Source organism: Wolffia australiana, chromosome 1 (genome assembly GCF_029677425.1).
Source record: "Wolffia australiana isolate 7733 chromosome 1, ASM2967742v1".
In the NCBI taxonomy this organism is placed as follows: domain Eukaryota; kingdom Viridiplantae; phylum Streptophyta; class Magnoliopsida; order Alismatales; family Araceae; genus Wolffia; species Wolffia australiana.
The window spans coordinates 7229278-7249901 of NC_135835.1; the positions used below are offsets into that span (position 1 = coordinate 7229278).

Sequence of the window (20624 nt, forward strand, 5' to 3'; positions counted from 1 at the left end):
ACGGCTATCTGTCCCGATATCGGCATCCATCTTCGTCTTGATGGTTGGAAGATGATATCAGATATTGGTGTCAAATATCGGTTTTTTTTACATCAGACATGTAAATAGAAATTCAGCTTAAATATTTTTTGTTTTACTGGGGTACATAAAAATGCATAATTAAGCTATATGAGTCATATATTTACTCTGTTTGAGTAGAATTAGTATTTATTAATGGATTTTATCAAGATTCAATTAAATAAGACTACATAAAACAATAGGAGTTAATAATTAGTGTGGCCCAGCCCAAAATCCCCCAGTATTGTGGACACCAAAGTATGACTTGAGGAGCCATATTTTATTACACAATGAGGGAGGTACAGTGTTTTTTACTTTTCTATTTTTCCTTGTGGCACAATGTCTGCTTATTTTTAAGCCAATATCTGGATATCAGATAGCAATTTTTGATACAGATTCTTATATCCTATATTTGGATATTGGATCTGATGTCCAGTCCTGACATCTACCATGTCCTGACCCCCACGACATCCGTCCAAATATCTGGTATGGGGTGGCTATCTGATATCCCTCCGTTATCTGACATATGGTATATAAAATTATATAGATTTCATTTGGATATTGGATATCAGTTTTCTAAAATTAAAGTCAAATGGATTTTGGATGAACGAACACTACCACCAATCTAATGCTACCTAAGAAACAATGGTCTGAAAAAGAAGGCATCATTGAAGCAAGGAAATGTCAATTATCCAAGATTAGAAAACAAAAAATCAAAGAAATTAAATCATCAGAAGTAGGACATGTTACCTCTCTTCTTGTCTGGTGCAGTAAAGTTTTGAAGAGGAAATCAACAGTTAAAATCTTATATACATAATATAGGCCAGGCCTTCTCCAGTAGTCTAGTGCAGTTAATTTTTCAAGAGCAGAACCTTCCATTTACCTCACAAGGTAACACTATCATGCACTCCATGGGATTGGATTCTTCCACCACTACGCTCTCTCATATTTTGAGGTTGACCTTCACATATGATCTTTATCCACTTTTCTATTTCTCTTTCCTCTCTCTTAAAATCGCCTCACTTATATGTGGTTTTCTATATTTTTTCAGTCTCTGATACTACAGCTGCTTCTCCACTTTTAAATTATTTTATTTTCCAGAATTAGTTCAGCTTGTGTCCATCATTCTCATTCAAACTCCATTGTCCTTATACTTCATTTTATAGCTTTTTTTCTCTCCACCTTCATGCTTCTGTATGCCTCTCTCACTTTTTTTATCTCCGTCAATATTTCTAAAATTCACTCTGATTCTCTTTCTTTCTTCTTTTCATATGTGTTCATGTTCTCTCTCTCTCTCTCTCTCTCTCTCTCTCTCTCTCTCTGTATTTACCTTCATGCCACGCCTCTCTTTTCTTCCTATCTAAAGTGGGGCCTCTCCTTCCCTATTTAAAGGAGATTTTCATTGGATTTAACCCTAAGTAAAAGAAGCGCAAATTACTCATTGGGAGCCTCTCTTCCTTTCTTACTTTCTCCCTAATGTCTCTCCCCTTTGTTTTATCCCTTTCTCCTTAGTTCTCTATTTGGTTATTCCTTTGGGATTACTCCCTTGTCATGGAAGTTCAAAGTTATTAAGTGGTATTCGCACAAACATGGTTAGGGCTCATATCCCTAGTGGCATTAAGGACTAGCCTAACCTATCAAGAAAATAATGAATATACTTAGGTAGTATATCATATAGTCAACTATATTAAAATAAGTAAAATTTAAAGGACCAAATTCATCGCCTCTTAGGTCATACCTTGGCCCCTTTTTATAAATGTCTTGGCCACTTAATCTAATTGTAAACATCTATCTGGTTCCCTCACTTGTGATACTAAGAAAGTGAACGTGTCTCCCTCAAAGTGCATACACTATTTCAACGTTTAATCCTTGAATACCATAACTCAAAGTCTTTTTGTCTCTTACATATTCTTCCCTTTGAGATATACATGAAGCTCCTTAGGGATATTCTGCAAGTGCTTCCAAAACACTATCATCACCAAAGTGCTCCTGCACTCTTAACTGACATCACAGAATCATGGGATTCTCAACTCCTTGCCTCAATTGCTTGTATTGCTCACTCCACTAAATTTGGTTTCTAGTCCTCCAGATCTGTTTTCATATCCTTCATCTTCTCGATGTGCATCACTAGCTGCCTCACCACAATTTGACTATACACCACATATCAGGCCCCAAAGTATGCAACATTCCTGCACAGAGGCCTGCATCCTTACTGTGGGGACATGTCCCTGTACTGGACTCATTATTAGAGATTGAGTTCTTAAATGCGAACACTACAAGCACGCATTGTGGGTGGTGATGCCCAACCCCAATCTTTAAATCCAACGCCCTTATGGTGCGCGTACTTGTTAGCACTCAAGTGCGGCTGATCAGGGGAGGCCCACCAATGCTGGGCACGTAGACTGTCATTAGCGTGTGCGCATGTGCCGAGCACTGCGTGCATGCATGGGACACGCAGCTTGGGCGGCAAAGGTACTAGCGACATGCACGGGAACCGTGTGTGCGCTGTGGGGATGACACATGCACGCTGCACACATTGCGTATGCAGGGCACAGGGGTGAAGGGGGGAGACTTCCCACTAGGAGACTAAGGCATCAGTGCACAAGGGGTCCCAGGACGATTGTGGGTTTCATGGCGCTCCTGCGGGTAGTGTGGGGCACACTACTACTAGTTTGGGGTGCAAAGGAGGGAAGGACATGGTCTGACCGAAGTTCGGTCAGGCCGGACCAAACTGGACCGTCGGTCAGCCTTTATAGGGCTGACCGAACCTTCCAGTTGGTCCGGTTCGCACATCCGACCGGGCCGAAGATGATTCCTCTCTCTCTCTCCCACTTGCTCCTGCTCCCGCTCCCTCTCCCCCTCTCTCCCTCTGTTGTCTCCCATTCTCTCTCCCTCTCTCTTTTGTCCTCTCTCCCTCTCCCCTGCTCGTTCTCTCTCTCTCTCTTTGTCACCCTCTTTCCCTCTCTTCTGTGCATTCTCTCTTTCCCTCTCTCTCTCATCCTCTCGTCGTCTCTCCCTCTCTCCCGGTCGTTCTCGGACACTCTTCCATTCATTCTCTCTCCCCCTTTTTCCCTCCCTCTGTTCTGGTCTCACTCTCCCTCTCGTTTGCTCTCCCTTCCTCCCCTCATTTTTCCCTCTGCCCCGTTCACACTCTCTCTATCTTGTTTTCTTTCCCTCTACCCATCTCCCTATTGCATTCTCTCCCTCTCTTTCTCTCGCCCTCTCTCCCGCTCTCCCTCCTCTCTTCCTCTCTCTCTCATTCGCTCTCCATTCCTTGCTCCCTCCTTCCATTGCTCCGGTTCTCACTCTCTCCCACTCATTTTCTTTCCCTCTATCCCTCTCTCTATCTCGTTCTCTCCCCCTCTATCTCACCTTCTCTCCCGATATCCCTCTCCTCCTCTCTCTATCTCGTTTTCTCCCTCTCTCTCACCCTCTCCTGCTCTCCCTCTCTTCTCTCTCTCACTCGCACACCCGTTATCCCTCTGCTCCTGTCTCCCTCTCTCTCAAGTCCCTCTCTCCCGCTCTCTCTCTGCTCCGCTCTCCCTCTCTCTCAAGGCCCTTTCTCTCTCTCTCTCTCTCTCTCTCTCTCTCTCTCCCTCTCCTCCTCTCTCTCTCTCACCCCCTCTCCTGCTCCCCCTCCTCCTCTCTTCCTCTCTCTCTCGCCCTTTCTCCATCTCTCCCCCTCTCTCTCAAAATCTCTCCTGCTCTCCCTTTCCTCCTCTCTCCCTCTCTCTCAAGCCCTCTCATCGTCTCTCCCACTCTCTGTCACCCCCTCTCTCTCCCTCTATCTATCACCCTCGCTCCCTCTCTCACTCTCTGCCTCTCTCCCTCGTCCTCTCACTTGCTCGCCCTCTCTTTTGCTCTCTCTCTCTCTCTCTCCTTTTCTCATTCTCTCAGACACACTCTCTTCCTCTCTCAATCTCTCCATTGAACTCACTCCCTCTTGCATGCTCCCTCTCTTTCTCTCCCCCTCACTTCCCACACCGGCTCCCCCCCTCTTGTTCCCCCTCTATCCATCTCTCACTCTCTTCCTCTTTCTCTCTTGTACTATCCTTCTTACCCGCTCCCTCTCTCCCTCCGTCACTCTCTCCCTCTCGCACTCTCGCTCTCAGTCTCGCCCCGTCACTCTCTCTCTCTCAGTCTCTCCCTATGGTATTCTCTCTAACTTTGCACTATCTCAGTGTCACTCTCTCCCTCTTCCATTCTCACACTCCACTATCCCGCTCTCACTCTCTCATTATTCAACACTTCTTCAGCACCACAGGTGGCATTAGATGCAGTGATATGACCAAGTCAACTTAACATTGACTAGTCAACATGACTGACCAAAGACAGGACTGGACCGAGCCCGGACCAAGACTGAGACCAGACAGAACTTCAGGTCTAGGTTTAGGTTTTTAATGTCCAACTAATTGAATTATTATGTGATCATAATAGGGAGATCACTAGACTTTAAGCATGTGTTCTCAAAATTCCTATTTGAAGGATATTTGTAAAGGATATCAAAGTATCTAGATACAATAGAACTATCTGGTCCCACTAATATGATGAGTATGGCCGATCATATAGCCATTCATGTAGACACACTAATGATAGTGGGCGCTCTTAGTAGAAAGAGTTCACTAAATTTATCAATATGAATCCCTTAATAGTGGCACACCAAAATTTGGTCAAGTTGATTTAAATCATGATTTTGTAAGCGTTTCTTAGGCCTAAGGCACCAAAGATCCATTTTGAATGGACAATTGTACTCTCACTATGACCTATGATTTTCTAATCATGGAATTCTAAACACTATTTAGTGGTCAACTTGTGATCTTTCACCCTCGATATAAGAATAGACAAATCAAGGAAGACAATACGATTGAAGTCCTTGGCCAAGGTATTGAAAGATGGGAGAATCATTTGATATTTTCAAGGGCATCAGTACTAAATTGGATGGCCCACTGGGTTTTGATAGTTCATCATTCCCAATGGCTATACGTTTATGATAATCGGGCACAAATATTTTTCATGAGTTAGTCAATACACTCCTTTGTATCTTATAGAGCACAAAGTGTAGCTTGGCAACCCAGGGGCTAGAAACTTGATCTATCATATGGTTTAAATAGATTATCATTAATTAATAGATATCGATGATATAATTGATTAATGCGGGAAGCCAATGAAGGTTATTGGACCACTAGAGTCATTAACTAGATTGATACATTGTTCGAGGATCAGATGCAAATAGTCTTTGGGATGCCGTAAGATATAATTAAAGTTTAGGTATTTTCATAAAAAATCCCTACTTAGTATAAATAGGAGAAGGCCCTAGAATGAAATTTACCCATGCCATAATTTTTGAAGGCCCTACGCTTCATCTCCCTACACCCTTTTGTTCATATCCATTCCAGATGAAATTGAAAAACACAATGACAATAGTGTAGCAAGAATAGGGCTCATCAAGATGAAGGAGGAGATTCAGTGTGCTTGGGATCACGTGTATAGGTCTAGGATCTGCGCACTTGAGTGCATCAACATGTCTCTCTCGAGGAAGTGAGACATCACAAATATGATTTATGCACAAGTGATTTGATCAATAGGTTTTCAATGTCATTATGATTATGTTCCATGTCTTTGTTGTAGGGATCCCTTTAGTTTCATCCAAGTTGATGCAATGGAGCCCAACACAACGTGGAGGCCGACTAGTAAAATATCACCATACCAGTTATCATGAACTTGGAAAATCAAAAGTAAGACACAAAGACACAATGTATCCAAGGGGTATTAACTTCTCTCAAAAAAAACTAATCACTAATAAGCTCATTTACATTATGATAATGGTATTTTAAATTAGACTTATGAGATAAATTTCATAGTTCGACATAAGCACCCGATATTGAGTATCCTAATGAGTAAGGGATCAATTTCCAAGGATCAAGGTTTGATCAATCTGAATATTTAATTCAAGAAAATATGGATGATAACACACATTTGTAATAGGTTAATACGACCATATTTAGTTGTTTATTTGTTTTAAACTGATTATATATGTGTGTTATCCAGCCTAAATATTATCGACTTTTTAGAATGGTATTTTTATCATTAATGGATTATTAAGTATTTTTAATAGTTTTTGTGACATCAACTTCTGAAATAACATATTTTTTAGTCGAAATATCTTTTCCTAAAGTCGAAACATTTTTATTAATTAATATTTTTTGAATTATTTAATGGCTCTTTGAATTTTTCTTGACTTCCAAAATCAGAGGAGAGAGGAACTCAAAGGCCGAGAATGATCCGAATTCAAATTGCAATATCTGATGAGCCAGAATGAGCTTTTGCTTGAAACTTTGATCAGAGCTTCCTTTTTCCTACTTTCTATCCATATGGTTGAATCTGTAAATAGAGCCTCAGATATTTAAAAAAACTATCATGAATCTCAGTTTTCCTAGAGAGGCATATTGAAAGAAATTGAAGTTTGAAGGTCCATCAAGAGTTTTCTTAGCGTCTTTACTGCTTGGGTAAGATCAGTAGAGAAGTAAAAAGGTTGATTTGTATCAATAAAGTACCTTGAGCCCAGCTGAACATAGATATCTAAAGTTAGTATGTCGCCTTACCTTGGTTTCTCTCCTTCACATCTCGTTAGTTAGATCGAAATCCTTATTTTCATCATCTCCTTCTCAGCAACATCTTCCATCATCTCACCCTATCATAGCCATCTCGAATCTCATTCTTGTCACTTTTGTTTCATACAAATACTCTAGATCATCTAGTCCATCATCATCTTCTCCATCTCAGAACCACTTATCCATTCTTCCATCACATCAATCAATCATATCATTTTTCCTCCACCATTCTATTTCACAGCCATCCATCAACATATACACACATCCATTCAACCAAATCATCATCCTATCTTCTTATACATCTTCTACATCCATCATCTTCATCTATCTCACTCTCTCATTTCTATTTGATCTATCCATGTCCACCTACCTATTCCTCCTATTACTATTCATATCATCCCCATTACATAATTATCATCACCCTCTCATCCCTCTTGAATTTTCATTTGAAGAGTATCTAAAAAACCTTAGTACCTTTCCATGTGGGGATGACCCTTTTTAGCCACTAACTAGTCAAATTATTTTATAATTGAAGGTTTATAAATTATTATTGATTAACTCAAATCCACAGAGATCTAAAATACTGTGGTGTTGCTTTGAGTAGAAAAATATCTAGATCAAGTTTTGGAGAATATAATATGAAGTTGTGATGGAAACCTAACAGAATTAATAGTATGATGGAAATCTCCTAACCAAGTTTTAAAAGTTTTTATTGTGATATAAGCAAACATAGAAGTTCTCTTGATTAAATGATTCACATGAGGCTTGTATATCTTTCCAAAAACTGGCATTCTGAAACATGCATCTGAGAATCAAAATAAAGAACAAGAAACCTTATCAGAATCAAAGCAGATCACAGAAAAATATATGCCACCTTCTATCACGCTGGCCAACTACTGCTGGAGGCAAAACTCAAAGATACATTCACATTTGGTCACTCCTACTTCAAGTATTCGAACACGAGACGATGATGAACATAGGATGATTATGTCCTCTTTTAATTTGATATAGGGCATTGACTTTTGCATCCATCGCAGTCACGACAAATGAGCTCAAATGATACAAACTTGTCCTTGCTCCTTCCTTTGGACCAATGGCAAATCGCAGCATGATACCTGCTCTGGTTGAATTCCTATTCTATGGGCTTCAAAAATCATGAAATTATAAATCCAAGGATGTACCAACAATTAGACTGGCGTCTAATGATTGATGTATGTTTAAGACATCTATTTCATATCAAGAAGTTCACGTCGATGTGAGTTTGCTCCAACAAATTGCATGAACACTTCAAAAATGAGGGAAAGTTCTAAACATGAAATTCAAAACTAAACAGTAACATACCACTGAAATTATTCTTAATACATTTCATAAATAAATATAGTTCACGTGAGGTTTATTCATGAATTTTTCTGTTGTCATGTATCCCCTACATAGTTCATTGGAAGTCCCTTAGAAATAGCCCTAAACTTTTCTTAAAGCCATCCCTCTTCATCTTTGAAATAAAAGACACTTGCCTTTATAAATACTTGCATGAAATGTTAGAAGCATAAATTGGATACGTGATATTAATAGATGAATTTGTGTGTTATCAATTGCCTTTATAAATAGGCATACCATCACTTGTATGACATCAAGTACATTACTCGAATCGTTCTTTGTTGTTTTCTCTCTCTCTCTCTCTCTCTCTCTCTCTCTCTCTCTCTCTCTCTCTCTCTCTCTCTCGCTCTCTCCTTGAGTTAAACAATTTTAGTCACTCTCTCTCAACTCTGCCTCTTTCATCTCTCTCATTTCTAGTTTCTCTGAGCAGTTAAAGTTGAACCTATGTTGGGCACAAACACTCGCAAAAGCGTACCTGGACATGAGCAACTGCAGAAGATTTCGAGGATGATCCTAAGACAATATGAGGAGAAACACCAAGGCATAATCGTTAGCCTCATCACGTCCCCACGTCATCACCGTCAAGAGAGCACCAACTTCAAGAGAGAGAAAGGGGAGGAGGAGGAGACTTCTAGTCCAAAAGAAATTTCAAGAAACTCTACTCAACTCAAAGGGAGAAAGGAGAATACATCAAGGGTGTGTTGGGGGTGGAGAAAACAAGAGAAATGGGGGTCCTTTTATAGGCACAACTCATGGCCTCAATGCCCTTAAAAAATAGGCACAATCCTATTTTCAAGGATGTGCTAAGTCATCCTACTTTCTAGGATGTACCAAGTCAACCCCCACAATCCTGAAACTTAGGGCTGGGGGTTTGACATTTTCAACAACCTGAGACCGCGAGGTAGATAAAAATGGAGACTCGGTATAAGAGTGAAAGAGAGCCAGAGAGAGACAGAGAAAGAGGAAGAGAGAGGGAGAGAGAGACAGAGAGAGATAAAAAAGAGGAAGAGAGAGGTGAGAGAGTTAGAGAGAGGAAAAAAGAGAGATAGAGAGAGAAAAAAGGGTGAGAGAGAGGCAGAGAGAGGGAGAGAGGGAGAATGAGAGAGAGAGAGGGAGAAAGAGGAAGAGAAAGAGGCAAAGAGAGAGGGTGAGAGAGGGAGAAAAAGGGGCGAGAGTGAGGGGAAAGAGGGGGAGAGAAAGGCAGAGAGAGAGATGGAGAGAAAGAGGGAAGAAAGAAAGAGAGAGAGAGAGAGGGAGAGAGAGAGAGGGAGAAAGAGGGAGAGAGACATAGACGGAGAGAGGGAGAAAGAAGGAAGAAAGAGGGAGAGAGAGACTGAGAGAGAGAGAGGTAGAGGGAGGGAGAAAGAGGGGGAGAGAGCCACAGAGAGAGAAAAAGGCAGAGAGAGGGAGAAAGAGGTTGAGAGAGAGAGAGAAAGAGGGAGAAAGAGGGAGAGAGCACCAGAGAGAGAAAGCGGCACATAGCGGGAGATGTTAAGGAAGTCGACACATCTGTCAAACGAAACGACAGAGAGCCGTCAGCAGAAGCATTGCGAAGGATCCTGCTGACATCATCTCTCAGATCCTTTGCTGCCACTTCCTCACTCGACCTTGTTGCCACAATAGGGATCTCGCCTCGTTCCAAGGACGCTACCCAGGGGATCTCACCTCGTCCCAAGAATGCCACCTAGGCAATCTCACCTCGTTCCAAGAAAGTCACCCAGACGATCTCGCCTCGTCTCCATGCAGCCGTGGTAGGGATCTCGTCGGATATTGCCGCCAAAATCATGGATACTGCCTCGATCCTAGGCAGCATTAACTGTATGGAAGATCTAACGCCATCGGGGATCATATAAATAGGACGCCACGTGTACTTAGAACATTCACTCTGCCTAATGGCACATATCGTTCCTCTTTCTGTTTATTTCATCTTCTCCCCAATTTGTATTCCACTTTCCCTTCTCTTTTGAGGTCTGAATACCAAATTCTATCATGGTATCAGAGCCGAAGACGGAGTCACTATTTGATGCGAGCCCTCAGAAGAAGAAAGTACGTCGGATCCGTCTTCCGTTGAAGACTCGCCGACAGTTCAAAGGTGAAGCAACGATCGTAAAGGTCTAGCCAGAATCTCAACAACCATGGTACCGACAATCAAGCTAACCAGAGAAAGCTACATTGTGTGGAAGACTTTAGTAATCCCTACACTTAAGTGTCACCACTTAATGCCTCACATACTGGCAGAACCCCCCCTGAGAGCAGTCGACCCTAAAGATGAGTGGTGGTACCACGAACAACACGTCCTAGCATTCCTCCTCTTATCCATGTCAGAAGTTGTCATAGAATGCATGACCGAACTGGCCAAAAACTTTGCCTCATCCGCAGAAGCAAGAATAAAAAAACTATTTGGAAAGCTCCATACTCAGACCAAGGGTAGTCTGAGTCTATAAGACTACATTTTGCACTTCCAGTCACTCGACAATGCACTTTCCAATTCAATAGAAAGGGTCGACCATCGAACGATGGTCCGAGCCCTCCTTTGGGGGCTGGGCACGCAATATGCCCCCGTTATCACCACGGCTCGAGCAGCGGTATTACCCATGCCGTTTGAAACGGCCATCTCACACCTTCGAGACCACGAAGCGATGCTCAGCCCTCACCAAGCCAGCAAGGAGCCAGCTGAGTTTCTAGCGACAGCCAACCTCACCCAAGCCAGCTCATGAAACAACAATTCAAGAAAATGTAAAAACGAACAGTCAAACCGTAAACGTGGAGGTTTTGGCAGGGGAAACGGATGTAGCAACGTGCGAGGAAATGCCAGTGACGCCGGCAGACCTCCCCCAAAGTGTCAAATATGCTCCCGAATCGGTCACCGGGCCTTGGAATATTATGAACGGTTCAACCGAATGTATATTCCTCAAGATCCTCATGCAAATCAAGCCCCATCCTACGACACACGTGACATCTACGGTCGCGCCTCTTCAACATTCGAGCAAACTTTTTGTCAGCAGCCACAAGCCCACATCATTACATCATCCACACCCTCCTCGTACTGGTACCCAGACAGATGTGCCACTCACCACGTCACCACTAACCCAAATCTGCTCGTTGATCCCCAAGTTTACTCCGGACATGACAAGATCTACATCGGCGTCGGGTCAGGTTTGGCTATTCACCACTCATGTCACACTATATTTCCCACAAGCTCTCGTAATTTAACTGTTAAACACATTCTACATGTTCATAGCATTACACGTAATATTCTATCAGTTCACCAATTCGCCGAGGATCATAATGTTTTCTTTGAGTTTCATCCTACACACTGTCCGGTTAAAGGCAGCTCTAACGGACAGGTTCTACTCAAGGGTCGCATTGAAGTGGGAATGTACCAACTCACGTCGCCATCTCCCCCAATGGCCCTCATCGGTGAACACAACTCTCCTGACATTTGGCACCACCATCTCGGTCACCCATCTCTTCGCATCCTGCAACAAACCATTTGTTGGTCGGTCTACCCTCAATCCAAGTCCCCAAAAACTATGTTTGCATGGCATGTGCCATGTCGAAAAGCCGCAAACTCCCCTTTTTCTCTACTCAATCTCGTACTCAAAAACCTTTACAACTTATCCACTCCCTGGGGACCCTCCCCCATTTGTTCCCATTTCTATTTTTCTTACTATGTGATTTTTATCGACGACTATAATCGCTACACATGGTTTTATCCGTTAAAGTCCATAAGCGACGTGTTTTCAACTTTTCTCACCTTTCAATCCTTGGTTGAGCGAAAATTTGCCTAAAAAATTGTCGCCTTCCAATCAGACTAGGGAGGCAAATTTCGAGCCCTGCACACCCATCTCAAACAAAGCGGGATTCATCACCATGTGTCATGCCTCTTTGCCTCCCAAATACTGGGACGAAGCTGGGACGACCGCCACCTATCTGATCAACCATATGCCACCGCCGGTCATTGCCAACAAGTCTCCCTTCGAACTCCTTCATAAAGCTAATCCCAATCTTACTTCTGTTAAAACCTTTGGTTGTTTATGCTTTCCTCACTTACGCTCCTATGTAGCCCACAAACTCTCCCTACGCTCCAGGCGGTGCATTTTTTTGGGCTATAGCGCACATCACCTGGGATATCGATGTCTCTCCATCACCTACACTAAACTGTTCATCTCCCCTGACGTTCGGTTTGATGGGTATACCTTTCTAGGCCTGCCAGGCGCCTCCAATCGATGCTCTCCCTCTTCGACCAGCATCCCCTGCCCCGCGCCTCAAATTGTACCCTTACCATTTGTCAACCACCCAACGACCGAATCCTAACTCTCTCTCTCAAAACCCACCACACCCATGCCTTCGACCTCACCCTCCATCACATCAACTCCTCGAACCCCAAACACTCTAGAATCCAATCCCCCCACCTCCTCACCCCTTGCCTCCTCGCCCTAAAGCCTCGCCACCCCATCTTGACCCCTCATTGTTAACACTGCTCGCACCCAACCCATTTCTCCTCACAGCTACAACCTCACTGTTAACACTGCTGCACCCATCTCCTACACCGAAGCCGTCACCCAACTTGTCTGGTGCAAGGCTATGCTCTCCGACTACCGCCTTCTCATCCTGAATGGTACCTGGACCCTTGTGCCCCCACCTCGGAACACTCACGACTCGGCTGCAAATGGATCTACCGGCTGAAACTTCATCCAGATAGGTCCATTCATCGTCATAAGGCTTTCTTGGTGGCCCGAGGCTACCATCAAACCCTTGGAGTTAACTTCGCTGAATCCTTCAGCCCTGTCGTCAAGATTACATCGATCCGCCTCCTCGCCATGACAATTTCCCTGCGCTTGTGCATCCACCAGTTGGATGTCTCCAATGCTTTCTTCATGGTGACCTCTAGGAGACCGTCTACATGCATCAGCCACCAGATTTTATTAACCCTAAACTCTACTCTCATGTGTGTCTTTTACGCAAGTCTCTCTATGGTTTGAAAAAAGCCCAGCACGCCTGGTTTTTAAAACTATCTACTCATCTCCTCTCCATCAGCTTTTCTAGTTCTCTAACCAATCCCTCACTCTTCTTCAAAATCACTTCCTCCTCGTATTTATCTTCCAATTTATGTTGACAACTTCTTAGTGCTCGGCTCGGATCACCAGGGGTCACTTCTCTTCTCACCTCCCTTCTAAACATGTTTGCCATCCGAAACCTCGGACCTACACGTCACTTTCTCAACATCCAACTCACCCCTCGTCCTCTCGATCTTGCCCTCCCTCAGTCTCACTATCTCTCTACCATTCTCCACTATGCCAACATGAGCAACTGCAATCCCACGGTCACTTTGGCTCCCTATGATGTCACTCATTACCGTCAAATTGTGGGGGGCCTTCAATACCTCACGCTCACACGCCCGGACATCTGTTATGCAGTCAACAAGGCATGTCAACACATGCACCAACCGCAACCTCACCACTGGAAAGCAATCAAACACTTACTGCGGTACCTCAAGGCACCACTAATTTTGGTTTAATCTACTAAAGAAATTCTAACCCGTGCTTAAGTATGTTTAGCGACTCAGATTGGGCAGGCGACTTAGAAGATCGCCACTCCAATAGAAAATACCTGATTTATCTTGGGACAAATCTTGTCTCTTGGAGTTTCAAGAAACAAACTACTGTCTCCCGCTCCAACACCAAAGCAGAGTACAAATCCATGGCCAACGCAACATGGGAATTCATTTGGATAAACTCTCTTTTGCAGGAACTGCAGCTTCCCACAAATGGCACTCTAGTCTTATGGTGTGATAACCTCGGTGCCACCTACCTTGCTCGCAACCCAGTATTCCATGCCTGCATGAAGCACGCGGAAATCAACCTCCATTTTGTTCGAGAAATGGTCATCGCCAACCAGGTCAAAATTCTATTCATGTCAAGTCACAATCAGGAAGCGGATATTCTCACGAAAAGCTTGCCCAAACAATCATTTCTGTGACTATGGTCCAAGCTCAACCTCATACCTCTGTTGAGCTTGCAGGGGTGTGTTGAGGAAGTCAACAAATCTGTCAGACGGAATGGCAGAGAGGCGTTAGCAGAAGCTTCGCAAGATCCTGCGGAGATCATCTCTCAGATCCTTCGCCGCCACTTCCATGCTCGACCTTGCCGCCACGGTAGGGATCTCACCTCGTCCCACGGATGCTACCCAGGCGATCTTGCCTCGTCCCAAGGACCCCACCCAGGCAATCTCGCCTCGTTCCAAGAAAGCCACCCAGAAGATCTCGCCTCGTCCCCATGCGGCCGTGGCAGGGATCTTGTCGGATATTTCTGCCACGTCAGGGATATTGCCTCGATCCTAAGCAGCATTAACTGCGTGGAAGATCTAAACACCATTGGGGATCCTATAAATAGGACCCCAAGTGTACTTAGAACATTCACTCTGCGTAACGACACATATTGTTCCTCTTTCTGTTTATTTCATCTTTTTCCCAATTTGTATTCCACTTTCCCTTCTCTTTCGTGGTCTGAATACAGAATTCTATCAGAAGAAAGAGGTTGAGAGAGAGAGAGAGAAAGAGAGGAGAAAGAGGGAGAGAGAGAGCCAGAGAGAGGAAAGAGACAGAGAGGGAGAGATAGAAACAAGGTGAGTGAGAGAGAGAACGAGGGAAGAAAGAGAGAGAGAGCCAGAGAGAAAGAGAGAGAAACAGGAAGAGAGGGAGAGAGATGCAGAGAGAGGCATAGAGATGGAGAAAGAGGTAGAGAGAGAGAGAGAAAGAGAGAAGAAAGAGGGAGAGAGAGAGAGAGACTCTGAGAGAGAGGGAGAAAGAGGGAGAGAGAGAGAAAGAGGGTGAGAGAGTGGGAGACAGAGGGAGAGAGAGAGAGAGAGGGAGAAAGAGGGAGAAAGAGGGAAGAAAGAGGGAGAGAGAGAGACTGAGAGCGAGAGAGGGGGGGAGAGAGAGTTAAAGAGAGTCCCGCTACGTCTGACCGGAAATTTATCGGAAAATTTAAACTTTTACTGACTCTTTCTTAAGACAGAACGATCTCCATCCCACAGGGCACTGAGGCAGGGCCGCAGGGGGCAGAGAGAAAGTCCAGGTCAAATTCTGAAAATCATACGAACCAAAGAAAAAAAGAGAAAAAATACCGCAACGAGTTTGAAGAACAGAGAGGACCTCCCTCGCACAAGACGAGCAGAGAGACTCCCTCCGATCACGGAAACTGAAAGCCGGTGCCGGCGGCGTGTGCGGCAGATCCCTTGTGAGGGTTGATGGCGATCCAGAGCAACGAGATAGTGATGGCCATAAGACCAGACCAGACGAAAACGATGGTGGGCGTCTTCCCTCTCCTCCCCATGAGCCCTTTAGCAAACGGGTAGAGATGGGCCAGCACCCAGAAGCTGAAGAAAGCCCCGCCCATGAGCTTGCTCCACTGCGGCGTCTCGCTGTTGATAGTCCTCGAGAATCCGACGGCTATGGCGATGATGTTCACCATCATGATGGTGATAGGCGGGATCATCAGAGACGTCCATTTCACCAGGTACAGCTCCGCGTACATGTCCTCGTTATCCTCCGCGGCGGACTTGGAAGTCAGCGTGAAGGAGATCTCTATACCGGCCATGACCTTGAGCAGGCCTTGCACGACCGCCGCGAGGTGCGCGCTGGTGCCGGAGATGAGCCAGAACTGCTCGTTGCGCCACCACTCCTCGAGGCCGACCCCGGACCACTTGACCTCCAGAAGGGCCAGCGCGGTCAGGGTGATAGTGATGATGAGGAGATAGACGAGGAAGGCGACGTCCAAGCTCTGAACGATGAAGTGACCGGAGAAGAGCGAGAGCGCGGGGATGAAGCAGTAAGTGAGGAGGAAGACGGAGGTGAAAGGGTAGATGCCCACGTTGAGATAGGCGATTCTCTGAAGCAGCTTCAGCTTGGAGGAGCCGAGCAGGGCGTTATTCCTGGAGAAGAAGATCTCCACCGAGCCGGTGGCCCAGCGGAGTACCTGGTGTAGCCGGTCAGTGAGATTGATGGGGGCTGACCCTCGGAACGCATCTCGCTTGGTAATGCAGTAAACCGAGTGCCACCCTCGGTTGTGCATCCGGTACCCGGTCACCACGTCCTCCGTCACCGACCCGTAGATCCATCCTATGCGCGTTCCCCACTCCGTCTTGTCCTCGTACCTGGCTCGAGCATTCAAGCAAGGAGTTTTTTTTTAGGGTTAGGGTTTTGAATGGAAGGACGATGAAGGAAGCTTGGGAACGAACCAGCAGGAGATGACGGAGACGGATTCGGCGACGGCGGTGGAGTCGAGGGGCTCACGGGGGAGGCGGAGGGCGCCGGGGGGCCGGCCGTGCTTGATGCCGGGGTGGTCGGCGAGGGGCCGGCCTTGAAACTCGGCGATGGCGACGGACTTGGCCAGGGCCGTGGAATTCCCGAAGCTCTTCTGCAACCTCGCCGCGTCCAGCTCGTCGTCTTCGTCGTCATCCGATCTTAGCGCACGCGTCTCTGCCTCCACGTCCTTGGCGGCGCCGCCGTCCTTCTTCTTCCTCCCTCTTTTCAGCCACGACTCCCGCTCCGCCGTCTTCGGCGGGTCGAACCCGTACAGCGCGAACCTCCTGAATAGGCACCCCGTGCCCACGTACACCGGCCCCTGCACAGATGAAGGTCCCGCATCGTCGATTCTAGAGAGAGAGATACGCACTGCCCGAGACCGCGCGTTGTAGAGAGATGGATGGATGGGTACGGACAGATGATAGATAGATAGATAGAGCGAGAGAGAAGGGGAGTGATAGATAGATAAATAGCCAGAGTGAGAGATTGAGCGATAAAGTGAAAGAGATATAAATAGATAGTATATTGGTAGATAAGAGTGAGAGAGAGATAGACAGATAGAAAGAGATAGAAATATAGCGTGAGAGAGATATAAATAAATAGTAAATAGGTGGATAGAGCGAGAGAGATATAAATAAATAGTAGATAGGTAGATAGAGCGAGAGAGATAAATAAATAGTAGATAGGTAGATAGAGTGAGAGAGATATAAATAAATAGTAGATAGGTAGATAGAGCGAGAGAGATAAATAAATAGTAGATAGGTAGATAGAGTGAGAGAGATATAAATAAATAGTAGATAGGTAGATAGAGTGAGAGAGATATAAATAAATAGTAGATAGGTAGATAGAACGAGAGAGATAAATAAATAGTAGATAGGTAGATAGCGTGAGAGAGAGATAAATAAATAGTAGATAGGTAGATAGCGTGAGAGAGAGATAAATAAATAGTAGATAGGTAGATAGCGTGAGAGAGATATAGAGATATATAAAGATAGATAGTAGATAGGTAGATAGCGTGAGAGATATATAGAAATATAGAAAGATTGATAGTAGATACGTAGATAGAGTGAGAGAGATATAGAAATATAGAAAGATAGATAGTAGATACGTAGATAGAGTGAGAGAGATATAGAAATATAGAAAGATAGATAGTTGATAGGTAGATAGAGTGAGAGAGATATAGAAATATAGAAAGATAGGTAGTAGATAGATAGATAGATAGATAGATAGATAGATAGATAGATAGATAGATAGATAGATAGATAGATAGATAGAGAGACAAACAGGCAGAGATCGATAGTTAGATAATTATTTAGCTATAGGGATAGAGAGATGGAGAGAGAGAGAGAGAGAGAGAGAGAGAGAGAGAGAGAGAGAGAGAGAGAGAGATGAAATGAGATGAGACCTGGACGCCGTCAAGGGCGCGCATGTTTCCGTCGAAGAAGACGGTGTTGTGGTTGGCGTAGCGGTCGGAGGGGTCGATGCCTTCGAAGCGCTGCGGGAATTGAATGTAGCAGATGCGCTCGCCATCCCGATCCAGCATGAAGCACATACCCTCGCGAATGGCCAGCGAATTGTAGATATAGTGGTCGCAGTCGAGGTTGAGGATGAAGGGCCCGTTCGAGAGCACCGCCGAGGCCCGCACCAGCGCGTTCATGGCGCCGGCCTTCTTGTTGTGGTCGTACCCCCGTCGCTTCTCCCTTGACATGTAAACCAGCATCGGCAGCCTCACGTCTACATCTGAGAAGTCGATGGCCCCGTCGTCGTCCAGCAAGCCCCGCACCGGCTCGGCCGGGGGCGGTCGGAGCATCACCTGCAGCACGCTGGCGTGGTCTCCGCGGCCGTGGTCCGGCGCGGCCACGGCCCACGTCCCGGGCCAGTGCGTCCCGTCGGCCATCCACGTCGCCTTCGCCACCTTCACCGGCTCGATCATCTCCCCCCCCGACTCGCGCATCCTCTTCAGCATCTTCATCTCCTCCCTCGCGTTGAACGCGTCGGACCGCCGCCGGATCGAGTCGGGCAGCCCGTTGATCCGCACCTTGAACTCGTCGTACTCGCGCTTCACTCTCCGCCGGTCCCGAACGAAGTCCTGGCGGCGCTTGTTCTTCGTCGGATCGCCCTTCACGGCGAAGTAGCTGTCCGGGTTCCTTGGCTCGATGTCGTGCTTCCTGCAGAAGGGCACCCACAGCGCGGCGAAGCTCGCGGCCTCCGCCATGGCTTCGAAGCTGAGCAGGGCGCCGCCGTCGTCAGAGACGTAGCAGGCGAGCTTCTCGACGGGGTAGTCCACGGCGAGGATGGAGAGAATGGTGTTGGCGGTGACCAGGGGGGGCTCCTTCTCGGGGTCGGCGGTGGAGACGAAGACGTCGATGCCGGGGAGGTCGGACCGGCCGCAGCCGGCCGGCTCGAACTTCTCCTGCAAGACGGCGAGGTCGGTGGCGCGGTTGATCGGGCAGAGCTTGGGGATCTGGTCGAGAATCCAGGAGAAGGCGAACCAGAGCTCGCAGACGGTGGACATGCCCCAGAGCCACATAGCCTCCTCGTTGGGGTGGCGGACGCGCCACTGGAGGAAGAAGGCCAGAGCAACCAGCCGGAGCACCACCAGCAGGCGGTAGGGGCTGATGATTGCCGCCGGCATCGGGATCCGACGGCTCAGCGGCTTCCAGCTCTCGTCGCCGGCGAGCGGGGGACCGCCGCCGCCGCCGCCGCCGCCGCCGCCGGCGTCCTCCTTGTCCCAGAAGGCGCTGCCGTAGCCGTAAGTGCCCTTGGTCTCGAACAGCCACCGGTTGGGGTCAAGCTCCCCGGTCTGGCCCCGCATCAGCAGCGACTTCTGTGGCACGGAGACGCGCCGGTCGGACTTTCCCGGCGCCGGCAGCGGCAGCGCGCCGGCGGCGAAGTCCGGCGGCCCGGCGCTGTCGTCGTCGTCGTCGTAGTCCCCGCCCCTGTAAGGCTCCTTGCACCCGGGACAGATCCCCCCGCTCTTCTGCGCGTCCACGTAGCACTCCCCGCATATCTTAAACCTGCATGAAACCCGCCCCGTGAGATCAAAACAAGCCTAGAGCGAGAGAGCACGCGCGCGAGAGAGAGACAAAGACACAGTGAGAGAGAGAGAGAGAGACACAGAGACAGAGAAAGAATGAGACAGAGAGAGAAGAGAGAGAGACATAGAGACAGAGAGAGAAGAGAGAGGAGAGAGAGGAGAGATAGATAGATAGATAGATAGATAGAGAGAAGAGAGAGAGAGAGAGACAGAGAGAGATATAGATAGAGAGAGACAGACAGAGATATAGATACAGAGAGACACAGAGGCAGAGAGAGAAGAGAGAGGAGAGATAGATAGAGACTTAGAGAGAGAGACATAGACACGGAGAGACAGAGAGACACAGAGATAGAGAGAGAGAGACACATAGAGACAGAGAGAGAAGAGATAGATAGATAGATAGATAGAGAGAGAGAGAGACATAGACAGAGAGACAGAGAGAGGAGAGATAGATAGAGAGAGAGACAGAGAGAGAGAGACATAGAGAAAGAGAGACACAGAGACAGAGAGACAGAGAGAGGAGAGATAGATAGCGAGAGAGAGACACAGAGACAGAAATACAGAGAGAGAGAGAGAGAGAGAGAGAGAGGAGAGGAGAGGAGAGGAGACCTGCACTCGCAGGGGTCGAGGTCGTCGCCGTTGTCGTCGGCGATGACCTTGCCGTCGCAGGCGGGCATGGCGCAGGACGAGCCGTGGAAGGACGGGGGGGGATGGCCGCCTTCGATGACCTTGTCCATGAGATGGGCGCGCGTCACGCTGTTGAACCCCCCCGTGAAGAGCGAGTTGGACACGTACTGCTCCTCCGCCTTCATCGCCACCGACGCCGCCTCGTCCATGGCATCGTCCATGGGCTGGTTGTCCGGCGTCGGCGGGATATGCACCGTGTAGTTCATGTAATCCCCCGACATGTCCCCCGACATGTCCATGTCCTCCCGCGACATGCTCACGTACCGCCCGCTCGACGTCCGCCGCGCGAACTTCACCGCCTGCGCCGCCCGCGCGCCGCTCTGCGCGCCGCTCCCGCCCGGCGCCCGCAGCGCCGTCTTCGACGGATTCTGCCCCTGCGAAGCCATCCTCTCTTTCGCCTCTCTAGTCTCTGTCTCGTCTCTCTATCGCCATGCGCAGACGTTAAAGACTGGAGAGAGACTCTCTCACCCGCTGGTTTAATCGCTCTTTTCGCTCCTTTGACGCGGCCTCGTTCTCTCTCTGCTGGGTCTTCCTAAGAATAGAAGCC

The 20624-nt window shown here is 47.0% G+C and overlaps 1 protein-coding gene across 1 annotated transcript; it reads right to left on the minus strand.

Moving 5' to 3' along the window:
- Window positions 1–15128: 15128 nt before the first annotated feature.
- CSLD4 (cellulose synthase like D4) lies at window positions 15129–20463 on the minus strand. The gene is made up of 4 exons (XM_078576250.1): window positions 20000–20463; window positions 17759–19370; window positions 16287–16672; window positions 15129–16202 (listed from the first exon to the last, which is right to left on the minus strand). The coding sequence occupies exons 1-4, from the start codon at window positions 20461–20463 to the stop codon at window positions 15239–15241; spliced, it is 3426 nt and encodes a 1141-aa protein (XP_078432376.1). The 3' UTR covers window positions 15129–15238.
- Window positions 20464–20624: the final 161 nt, after the last annotated feature.

Coding starts and splice junctions, on each gene's coding strand:
- CSLD4 (XM_078576250.1), bottom strand. CDS start 20,463: ATGGCTTCGCAGGGGCAGAATCCGTCGAAGACGGCGCTGCGGGCGCCG. Junction 16,673..17,758: donor GCGCCCTTGACGGCGTCCAG/GTCTCATCTCAT, acceptor TCATCTGTGCAG/GGGCCGGTGTACGTGGGCAC. Junction 16,203..16,286: donor GTCTCCGTCATCTCCTGCTG/GTTCGTTCCCAA, acceptor TGCTCGAGCCAG/GTACGAGGACAAGACGGAGT.